Source organism: Halictus rubicundus, chromosome 9, assembly GCF_050948215.1.
Source record: "Halictus rubicundus isolate RS-2024b chromosome 9, iyHalRubi1_principal, whole genome shotgun sequence".
Classification (NCBI taxonomy): domain Eukaryota; kingdom Metazoa; phylum Arthropoda; class Insecta; order Hymenoptera; family Halictidae; genus Halictus; species Halictus rubicundus.
The window spans coordinates 10,740,213-10,752,570 of record NC_135157.1 but is presented as its reverse complement, the minus strand read 5'-3'; the positions used below and the strand labels follow the sequence as shown (position 1 = coordinate 10,752,570).

Sequence of the window (12,358 nt, the reverse complement as noted above, 5' to 3'; positions counted from 1 at the left end):
GATTAAAACCATTAACGAGGGAAATAAATGTAGCCCCCGTATCTTGCAATTGATACAGAGAATTTTAATTTCGCATAAAATTATGTTTGTTGTCGACGTCTGTACATTATCGAACGAGCGCACTTTGGAATGTTATTTTGTCTAAAGATTTACCGGCCTGTTGCTGTCAGTGTCCCGACGGTCAAGTGATTGAAACTGAGGAACAATCGGCGGACGTGTGAAAAATGTGTAACCCGTCCGCAGAGATTTCAATGAACTTTGCGAATCCGATTCTTCTTGATGCGTGTTGCGCGATCACGTTTATCGTCGAGGCGTTCGATTTATGTGCCGTTACTTTCGATTGGATCGGACGAGCGACAAACTACGTTCATGGTCGGACAACTTCGTCCGAATCGAGAGGTTAAACTGTCGCGTGACTTTGACAGAGAACGTTTAAAAAGGGGCTATTGTATGCAGTCGAAGTGTATCGCCGTTCTTCCCGTACTATCGCCGACGATTCACTGGCGCATCGGAAAAAATGATCGCTATCATCCACTTTCCATTGCCGCCGCGAACGTTCGCGACGTGTTTATTCATTTCATTTTGTTTGCCAATAGATGACGGCCACTAGATCAATTCGCGACTGCAGAATGTTCCGATGGATAAACGACCGAAATTCGAAATATCAAACCTCGTAATTTTTCTGTCGCGGATAGGGATGTGCGAGGACCCGAAAATTTCGAGATTCCCGAAGGAATCGGGTTTCCCGAAAATTGGGAGATTTCTGAAAATTTGGAGATTCTCGAAAATCGAGTTTCCCGAAAATTTGGAGATTCCCGAAAATCGAGTTTTCCGAAAATTTCGAGATTCCCAAAGGAATCAGGTTTCCCGAATATTTTGAGATTCCCAAAGGAATCGGGTTTTCAGAAAATTTCGAGATTCCCGATGGAATCGGGTTTCCCGAAAATTTGGAGGTTTCCGAAAATTTCGAGATTCCCGAAATTTTGAGATTCCCGAGATTTGGAAATTTCCGAAAATTTGGAGATTCCCGAAATATGGAGATTTCCCAAAATTTCGTGATTCTCGAAGGAATCCGGTTTCCCGAATATTTCGAGAACCCGACCCATTTCGAAATCCTGATTTTTTCGGGAATCCCGTCTCTTTCGAGAATGTCGAAATTACCCGTCCCGATCCCGAAAAGATATCGTGTTCCCGACCCTGAGTATATCAATTGTCCCCAATTTAAATGTAATTAAATCCCCATTAAACGAGTCTCCTCATCTAATGTTTTAGAATGTGGATCAACATGTTGCGCGTGACCAAACATTTCCGAAAGAACAGAGATTTTTGCATATTTGACGCACGTCGATTGACTCGTCGGTTCAATTGCAACGGATTCTAAGAAGCACAAGCGATACATCTTATTTTCGTTTAGCTGGAAACAAGTGACTCAGTCGTATTATTTCTCCGTTTTATGAAAACATACTTTACTTAGTCCCCTCGTACTTGCTTCTAAACGAGTATAAAAACGTCGTTATTTTTCAGGGACCGTCTAGTTTGAGCGAATTCGTTTCCGTAAAATATTAAACAACGAATGCACGCCTACTAGATGCAAAAATTTTAATTCAAATTCATTCATTAAAAAGGATTAATGTCTGCGGTATGCGCTAGCTCCGCGCGTCTGAACGCGACGGATCCGATCAAACTGCAAATGTTATCAAACAACACGCAAAAGATCAAGGACATTTGTAAACAAAGATAGTGCTTAATCATGTAAATGCAATGATCTTGAACTGGCAACAACTGTATGCATTGACGAACACGTACTCTGACCGGGTAATCGTCTATCTGCGATTTTTAAATATTCTGTTATCGCGAATAGTCGCTGACACGTATCCTTTGGGGGCGACTCTTGTTTCGCATATCAAAACCAGTGATTTTTTTCGAAAATAGTGCTTTACCGACGAAATGTTATACGAGTCGCGTTGACACTTTTTTTCTGACAGAAAAAAGCGATAATGTATTCGTTTTATGTAACGCCGTTTTACGCGCATTAAATGCAGTCGCCACTCATTTAGCGCAGAGCTGCTCGACATGTCTAATAGAGGGCAAGGGCGCCCGCCGATGCTCGCGGGCACAGTTGCGGGCAAAGCTACGGGCAAGTGGCTTAGCGGAATAGAAGCCGTAGCTGAGACAATGCGTGTGACAAATACATGCAGCCCTTGCCCGTAGGGGCGTGGCTTCGCGCCCGCCGTTCTGTGTATGCCCGGGTCAAGAAACTCGCTGCCCGTACGGGCAGACGCTGAACAGCTCCGTTTTAGCGTATCGTAAAATATTTGCAAAGTCCGATGCGAATCATTCTTACACTTCGTTATGATATCTATGACGTCGCTCATTACAATGTATACAACGCGACCTTGAGATTAGACCACCGAGGACTCTGACATAATCGGAATTTGATCGTTTTCAATCTGTTATCCGATTGATTAAGTCTCGTGATCGGTGCCGTTGTAATTGTTATGTTTTCCTGCGGCGAATCGTTAACTTCAAACGTAGATTATTTTATTAACAGCGACGATTTACAAGTCAGATTCTAATTAATTTGTTGCACGTGTGCGCCACTTATTAAATCGAAAAATAAATTAATGCGCGATGACTTAGTGCCGATATATTCAAGAAATGCCACCTCGGTGCCTTAATGACATACTTAATGAGGTAATTACACGGGGTTTATCAGCATACATCGCCACAGTGACGAACGAGGACCAATTCGCGTGGCGGTTCCGGATGCTATACCACTTAATTAATGCAGCTGTTTGTCACGAATGATGAAAATTAATGAATAAAAATTAATCGACGAATTAAGATGGCGTCACCGGCTCGTGTATGGAAATCACGTTTTTGCTTGGTCATGATAACGTCAGACTATACTTTGTCCTAAAGAAAAAAAAAAAAAAACACCGGCGAAAGTCGATGAATAGATTGTCGTGTAAATGTTTTTTTGTGTTTCGCTTCCACCATTGCTCCGAGGGATTATCATTCTTTAGGGCTCCCGAATCGTTTGTTGAACTTTGAAATTCAACAATGTGTGGAATTTAAAGTTTTGCGGAATCTGTGACGTAGGAACCGTTAAAATTAGGCTCTGCGTGAAATTTTGAATTTCGGAGGTGGAATGTTTGAAAACCAGCATTAGAATGTCAGAGGTTGAACATTGATGGGGATTGAATAGTGGGAGTCTGAGAGTCTGGGAATTTAAAAACTGGGGGTCTGAGAGTCTTAGAATTTAAAAACAAGGGGTCTGAGAGTCTGAGAATTGAAAACTGGGGATCTGAGAGTCTGAAACTTTGATTAGTGGTGGTCTCAGAGTCTGAGAATTGGAAGGTGGGGGTCTGAGAGTGTGAAAATTTTAAAATTGGGGGTCTCAAATTCTGAGGATTGAATAGTGGAGGTCTTAGAGTCTGGGAATTTAAGGACTGGGAGTCTGTGAGTCTGGGAATTTAAGAACTGGGAGTCTGAGAATTAAAAAGTGGGGGTCTGACAGTCCAATAATTTGAACCTAGGCGCCTGAGGATATAAAAATTTGAAAATTAGAGTCCTAAGAGTCTGAGCATTTTAAATTTTGGAGAGCTGAGAGTCCAAGAATTTGGAAAAAAATTTAAGAGCCTCAGACAAGTTTGAGACCTGACAACAATGGATCGTTGTATACATTTTTACAAAAGTGATCCTATCAGTTGCAATGTTTTCAGTAAATATTTCGATTATTGCGTGCAGTTAATGATCTGTAATTCTCTTTGTCCGCGACAGTAGTTACAACATTCGAGGGAGATATCCAACCGGATCTTACAATAAATGATGATATACGTAATCTGGTTTCCATAGTTTTGAAATATGTGGTACTCGGTTAATTTAACCCTGAATTGAATGTCTTTGTTTCACTCGTTTCAGTAATTATAGTTTATCGTCCTTTTTTTGTCTGCTATTTAATTCTCCGTTTTCCTTGTTGAGACGTTGGAATGTCGCCGATGCGATTTATGCATTGTGACGTTCACCGTTTGATTTAATCGAGTCTAACAACGACATGATATTTTTTTATATGACGTAGCTGGCTTTCCCGTAGTGTCACAGGCAGTTTTACATGACCGATTACGATGGAGACGTCATTTGACATTCAAATTAACGAGCAGCAATAAATAATGCTCATTGTGCTCTTTCAGATTAAAGTATTAACGCGACACATATTGATTGCCTCGACACCTCTTCCGGAATATTACATTTACTATTTAATATTACATTTACTTATTATTACATTTACTATTTAATATTACATTAACTATTTATTGCATTTACTATTCACTATTATTCTGTACACGATCTTCCTACGTTGCATTAATACTACACTGCTTAAAATTTGTGTTCAACTCGCCTTTCAATAACCATAATATCGTCTTTGTTGTTGGTTAATCACTTCACGACTTGTAGCGATGGAGGTTCTTCACATTTCTTTTTTAACAATATAATTTTATCACTTACAGTATCAATATAGTCTTATTCCATTACTGGTAGCACTTTTTCCGGTCATATGTGCCAGATCTAATATTAGTATTTCCCCTACTAGTAACATTTTTAATTTTTTTTTACTGCTATACGATTAATAATTGTAACATTGGGTTTGCTATCGTTCCCACCAGTACCAGTATCAGTATCACCACTCGGCCCAGTATAATTCCTACTTTTCTCAAAAATGTTACCGCCAGCATGTCTGACTACTTCTACTCGATCTACTTCGTCTTACCAATAACAGTATCTGTCAACTATCGTTACTATCGTTAAAACGATTACCTATCCGTATATTTGGTAATTCGTATTTCTAGAGCAATCGGTCGAATCAATGCATCGACATCTCGATATTATTACATCAGGGTATTTTATGATCGAACAGTGAAAAGCAGAAACTGTGTGCCAGCGCTGCGAACTGACAGGATAGAGAATCAGGTATCTAATTACGCGTAGTTGCTAGTTAAGGGTGAAAACGAAGTAGCACGTTATAATTTCATCTCCGAACACACGAATGCTAATCGTATCCGCTCCAGAAACCGAGGAATTGCTCTGACCGCTGTGATTAAAGTTACGGGGCATATTTTTTTCTTTTTTTTTTTTTTCTTTCCCGGTCGCAATGAATTTCATCGGCAATTCACGGTTCACGGACACGCAGTGCACCTTGCACGCTCTTTCCCAACCTTCGTTGAAGCCGGTTTTGCTTACTATTACGACACGAATATCGTGGCGGGTTTGTTTCGCGGCACGTTAAACGGACGCCACTTTTCATGTAACACCCCAGACCTTACGCCCATTCTTCCTCATAGTCACGATCGGTCGATGAACAGCCAATCGACACGCGCGAGAGACGCTGATGACTCTGTCCATTCTACCAAAACGTAGAAGCGGACGACAACCGTTCTATAATCAAATCGTAGCCATTTTATTCTGCGCATTTCTCACTGCAAAAACGCAGGACTGAAACGATAACGGCTATGACACCGTTAGATAAAGGTGTCCTTCGTAACTGCTTAATTAGAACCTTCAAACGATGCGGATTTTCAAGAAAAATTGAAAAATTCTTTTTAAATTCAAGAAAAATAAAAATTAGAAAGTAGCGCGCGCAATGGTACGTATACTCTTTGAATGTTCTGGATATCATGGTTACACTTCTCGATCGAGCAAAGCCTCCGACGAGACATAGTCCGCGATCGCAGGGACAAATCATTCGAAAATATGGCGTGCATCCGTTTCCCATGTGTCGAGACCTTACCGGTGCATCGTTTCGATGTTTCTGTTGCAGAGCGTCGCGCGCGGTGCAATTATGCAAGAACTGTGATCGACCGAGGAAGGAAACAGTGAACCCACGTGGACGTGAAAGAGGAAGAGAAGGAGTAGCCGGCGCTAGACATGCGTCTTCGGACGTGAATCACGGTCAGAAGGAAAACACCCGTTCCCCCGTGAACGTGAACACACGGACCGCGTCGGGCAACCGCGTCGAAACGAGAACCGCCTTGGTGATTCGCCTAACAGGAACACGATGACCACCTCGCCGAACCACTGTTCACCGTCCCGGTCGTCACTCAGCTGTTGCCAAATCGATCACACCAGCCACGACGATGTGCACGGTGTCGCGATCGTCTCCAAAGAGAACTACTACCTGAAGGAGAAACACTCGTTCCCGAAGAGGCCGGAAGTCAACCTCGCCTTCCAGGATCTACGGTACACGGTCAGCCAATGGAACATCCGGAACATCAGACCAAGTAAGTTCACCTTGAACCGTAGTTCACGTAGCTACTAGCGAACCTCGTGCGAGGACCGAGCCGTTCTTCTGCTTAATTAATTAACTCAGTTCAACTCGTTTGTCGGTAATCTTTTGTTACTTCCACAGTGCTCGGTCCTCCAGATCCTAATAGCTCTCAAGATTTTTATGTTTTCTTTTTTTAATAATTCTGTTGGTGCTCATCTCCTGTCGTTTTCATAGTGCTCGTCCCTCGAGATCCTCATAGGGTTCAAGATTTTTGAAACAATTTTGAACGAATTCGTTAGTGCTCGTCTCTTGTCATTTTCATAGTGATCGCCTCTAAAAGTATTTACAGTGCTCTTTTCTAACTTGTTAGCGTTCATCTCCTGTAATTATCATAGTGCTCGTCTCTCGAGATCTCCCCAGTACTCTCTGAATTCTAAACATTCAGTCCACGTGACATAATATCCAAACAAAACGCAAACGAGAGTTCAATTAATTCCAATTCCAGAAGAATGTCCATTTGCATAAGTAAAAATTGTAGATGCGCGGAAGATGGAAAGGGGATCAGTCGCGTCGGATGTACCGGATCGTTTGATCTCGTTGTGATAAGATGGCCGCCCTTTTTTCCTCGTGAAAGCGTGAATTTCGGGGTTCAGTGATAGGTCAGTTCACGGTCGGAGCTCGCGATTCCGAGGCTGTGTGTTTCAGCGTATGAAATGTCACCGGTGACGTCGAGAGAAAGCGGATGAAGTGGTCCTGCGAGTGGCGAAGAAAGTTTTAAACGGAGAAAGCGGCCGGGCGTTTTCAGAAGAGACCTTTCTTCGTTAGAAACCGATGAACGGAATAGTCACGCCAAACTGGTCCGTTTCGATACCGAACGCGCGAAATGGTGTTCGAGAGTCACCAAGATCAATTCATCGACAGATTCACTCTGAAAAATCCCTAGGTTTCGGAGATGCAGATTATACTTGCTTAAATGAGCGAAGAAAGTGAAAAGAAAGATTTCTACTACTAATATCTGCGAATTCAGAATAGTCGATTTTTTCGTTTTGACCGCATCATCGGTGCATCTTCTTCGATTTGCTTAGGTGTGATTATATGTCAGAAGTGTATCACGCATTCAGCAAATATGCGCATTTATTATACATACTATCGTAAGCGTACGTTTCTATCCGACTTCTGACCCGTCGACCACGCATTTCTCATATGCATCAATGTTTTCTGCCCCGATCGTTTTTTGCCAATAACTGCCATCGTGAAATTAACCTCGTCGGTTTCAGTTTATCGATCACACGAGAAACGTCTCGCGAGGAAAAGCTTCGATCTCGGGGAGCGTCTACTTTCAGTGAAACGTTGCGGGATTGCGATTTTTTCCTTGTCATCGGATTATTTCTGTCGCCGTTACAAACAATTAAATAGACGAGGTGATTTGCCTCATATTTTATTCAAAGGCCAATGCTACTTGACGCGTATTCACGGCCTAAATATTCCTCGCGAGTCCGATGAGTATCGCTTCTTTCTTCCTCTGTGGTTTGCATAAAAGACTCGAGTTGCGAGAATTTGCGACACTGTTTCAACATTTTAGCACTCTGAGAATTTCAATTTTCACGATTTCGGAGCCCCCTACTGTGAGAATCCGAAAGTCCTGGAATTTAGAAGTTTGGCAATTTGAAGATCTATGAGTACCCAGCAAGCTGAGAGTCTGAGGATTTTCGAGTCTGAAAATTTGAGAATTTGGAAGTCTGAGAGTGAAAATTTGCAAGGTGAAGATTGAGGTTCTAGGTATCTCAGAATTTGAAAAGTGAGGAGTTGAGAGTCTGAGAGTTCAGAAATTGAGGATCCAGGTATCTGAGAATTTGAAAATTGGGGAGTTGAGAGTCTGAGAGTTAAGAAATTGAGGATCTAGGTATCTGAGAATTTGAAAATTGAGGAGTTGAGAGTCCGAGAATTTGAAAATTGAGGAGTTGAGAGTCTGAGAGTTCAGAAATTGAGGATCTAGGTATCTGAGAATTTGAAAATTGGGGAGTTGAGAGTCTGAGAGTTCAGAAATTGAGGATCTAGGTATCTGAGAATTTGAAAATTGGGGTTTGATAGTCTAAGAGTTCAGAAATTGAGGATCTAGATATCTGAGAATTTGAAAATTGGGGTTTGATAGTCTAAGAGTTCAGAAATTGAGGATCCAGGTATCTGAGAATTTGAAAATTGAGGAGTTGAGAGTGAGAGTTCAGAAATTGAGGATCCAGGTATCTGAGAATTTGAAAATTGGGGAGTTGAGAGTCTGAGAGTTCAGAAATTGAGGATCTAAGTATCTGGGAATTTAAAAATGGAGACTTCTATGATTCGAAAGTCCGAGAATTTGATAAAAATTAGTATCTGAGAAAGTGAAGAATATCGGAGAACAGACAAGAAATTCTAGGACACAATCGCATCAGAATTACAGTAATTAAGGTTTGATTATCTTCGTTTGCCACACGGTGGACATGACCATCAAGCTTTTCGTGGCTGGATCATTGAGTAGTCGAAGTAGTTTGCCGCTCATATTTTATTCAAACGCGACCGTTGCGGCTTGCTTACTCACGACGCAGATATTCCCGCACGATATTCCAAACGTGCAGAGATAAATCGCGCGTTTTATCACCATCGAATACATACCATGTCTCTGCGTTTTTATGGTTGCCACCGCGCATGCGGCTCGAATCATCGTTTGTACGCAAAGTTTAGTCGATCGCATCCGCTTAACAAAGGAAAAAGTACGTCATCGACGACGATGCGACGTCGCGACACGGAAAAGGGAATAATCGGGGATGCATGATTCCCACACTAAATACGCGATATCGTTTCGCTGGCATCCTTTTTGAAAATATGAGCGACAATGGCGGACACTTGCTGTCAAACCTAGTTAGATAAAAATGTAGGTGGTAATAGTTAGTTTAGGTTATCGTCAATCTCAGTGGCCATTCTTTATGCTAAATAAAAATTGTCTGCATTAATTACAAGAAACAGAAACCAAGTAGAATGTTATTTGTTCACTTGCCAGTTTTAATAGATGAGAAATAGTATATTGTTATTTGAAATTTTGGAAATTTTCCTGCAATTTCAAATTTTGTCTACTCAATTTTGTTGTAAATGCATCTTAAAGATCCGCAGTTTATCTATTACATACTTTACGTTTATATACAAAGTACAAATACAACTACCGAAGGTGATACGACAGGAAAGTTACAACACTTTTACCATAATTTTTTAATCTGCAATTTGTCAAGGTCACGTCGAGGTCTGGATTAGATTTTGCCTTATTAGATCTATCCTACTTCGACTATACAACTAAATGATCGCTTTGCTTCTATATCAATATTATCACTACAAAATTATTGTCGTAACTTCTCGTTCACTTTTTCGCTTAGTCTTCTTATCTCGGTGTTCTCCAATTACCACTGAAGACAGTCCTCTATCACATATTTCAACGCGCTTGGTTCTCTCTCGCATAATCGCCGGCGTAAGCGTTTCATTTCTCGTAGGGTCAGCGCAGTTTTTCCGATAGACGGCGCAACGGCGAATCGAATTTCGCATGCCGGCGAATCGAATTTCGCATACCGGCTCTATTCGCATGAAATGCACGCGTTGTCGTCACGCGCTAACGTCGTGTCGTCACGTATTTATCGACCTCCAAACGGAAGCGGAATAACATTATTCTAAACGCGGGCGGACGACCGCACACGGCGAGCGACGTTCTTTTACGTTTCCGCGGTAACAACGCGACGGAATCGCCTAACGATCTCAATGGCTGAAGATTTCGAACAGAATCTACTGAACACACGGTACAGTGTGAACGAACGCGCGGGTCTGTTGAAATTAGTATGTATTCGCGAATTGTTGCTTAACACTAGGTTTACGGAGCACTGAAAGTGACTATTTTACACTGCTTTATAAAAATAACAAGAATGTGCTTCCCAAATTTTTAGCCATTTCTTTTTAACCAGTTAACTGCGTTCGACGTGTATACACGTCAATCCAAAAATTATATTGCGGTGCGGTTGACGTTAATGAATTGTTAATTTAATTCGAGTAAAACTGTAATTCTTTCTCATTTTGCTTCCCTTTTTTCGTAAAACGTATAATAGCGGCATTCGGCCCGCGTTCGATGTGTATACTCGTCATTGCTTGATTTTAATTCCACGTGAGAGATTTTTAAAACTAAACTCCGCAGTTAACTGGTTAATAACATATACTCAATCAAATAAAGTTGAATAATTCCTCACGGATGTATCTTTAATAATTGTGAATTAAAAATATTGGAACCCGTCATTTTGCCTGGTCCCGTAAATCCAGTGTTAATTTCCCGAGTGCTGTTTCTACCGGGTGTCCCAAAAATGTTGGACTCGCGCGATTCTCCGATTGTACTTTCACCTACTCTTTAATTGTTCCATGAAACGATGTGTCGACAAGCGGGCTCGACGGTGCATGATAAACGATCATTTTAATCGATGGAACGTGCCGAAGTAGCATGATTCTTCCCACGTGATCTGGTATGCAGGTCAGCCGCGTGGGTGGCACACGAATTCTATCTGACCGGTATTCCTAAGTCAAGGATAGCGTGGCGGCGTGGATCGATTGCCAATTACGGTGTTCAAACTTTAGACCGACTGTGGAAACCAGTTCTGCGAGAATCGAACATTTTTGTGTCACTCTCACTTCGCGACTCGATGGCCAACAGGTGGAAAAACTTGAAAGCTTCCAGCCATAAAAATACCATCTAATTGAAAACCAATAACATGAATATGTATTGTCCGCGCCATTGGTACAAGAAAACGAATTTTCTTCGTTAGAGAAAGTCACAAGTGCTCTCTCCTTCTGGTTTTGTTCCTTTTTCGTCTCCTATGGTAGGGGACCCAATTGCTGTGGGTGTACCAATTTATAGTTTCTCCGTTAGAATTCTTTACCCTTTTAAAAATTGCGTCCTCGAGAAATTTTGTCGATACGATATCCTCTTGTCTCATTTCATTTAGAACAAAGTTATTACCTGTCATTCGGACATCATCAATAATGGATTGCACTTGGGCCACTTTCAAAGTGATGGTTTTAATTATTGAACTGACTGCGAAAACTTATGTGTCCAAAATGATCGTGTATACTCTAAATACACTTAACCGCAAATGTTGTTTGTGACAGCTAACCTGAATTTGTACACGTAATTACGGGCAACAAAAAATAATTGACAAATGGACTTAGGCCACTTTCAAAATAAACGGCTCAATTAATATAGGCACAGTAATTGGTTCCCTAAGTAGGCCCACTTGGAGTCTCTCCATTTTCTCACTTCTCTCTGCGCTCTTCTGTTTCCGCTATCGTGCACTTGTTTCTGCTTTGTCTTTGTGTTATTTTCCGTTGTTCCTTCACCCTCGTCTTCGAGCTATTCTTCCGGGGCTTTTTTGTCCTCGAGCTATTCTTCAACTTCTTCGCCTTCTTACCGTTCTCGTAATGGTCTCTTCGTTTTCTGATTATTTCAATTGCCCTCGTTGTCCCGCCGTTGTCCCCTCCTTTTCGAAAATATTTCAACTACTGTCCGTTATCGCTGGCTTCTATCCACGATTCCTCTTTTACGGAAGAGAGTTGTCATACTGATCGGGAATGTTATCGAGGGTCGCGAGCGATGACATTTGTTCGCGATAACGGCCGAATTTCGCGCGTTACGTGAATCATGTTACACTGGCAACGTATCCGACTATCGTTCCGTTTCATTTGCGTATAGTTTTTATTTTACTATCGAGAACCTTAACGAGCCAGCGCACGTTCGTGGCAATTTGAATTTTTAAAAGCCAATTTGCAGAAGCGCTGTAAATCCATTTTATATGTCGTCGGTGCCTTCTTCTTCGAGCAGGAAATAATAGTTTTCCTCGACACTGAGGATTCAACCGCGTTAAATTCGAAACACTGTCGAGCAGTATTTTCCATAAAACTAACAAAATATTACACCGAAATCACCATAAACGACGCTTCTGCTTCGAGTGTAAAATGACAAGAATTTTTTTATCAGGATTTTATTCTGAAAATTTAGAAAATCTCAGTTATTACGCAATCGTGTTAATCGATTTCCGT

The 12,358-nt window shown here is 41.4% G+C and overlaps 1 protein-coding gene across 2 annotated transcripts in view; it reads left to right on the top strand.

Moving 5' to 3' along the window:
- Window positions 1–12,358, top strand: part of LOC143357052 (ATP-binding cassette sub-family G member 1) — a 35,212-nt gene that overhangs the window by 7,523 nt on the left and 15,331 nt on the right. The window contains exons 2-3 of one of the 2 annotated variants that reach the window (XM_076793233.1): window positions 4,851–4,971; window positions 5,819–6,278. In XM_076793233.1, coding sequence (XP_076649348.1) covers window positions 6,056–6,278 — 223 coding nt within the window. In that variant the 5' untranslated portion in view covers window positions 4,851–4,971; window positions 5,819–6,055. The remainder of the gene's footprint in view (window positions 1–4,850; window positions 4,972–5,818; window positions 6,279–12,358) is intronic. The other variant, XM_076793232.1, reaches the window with a different exon arrangement.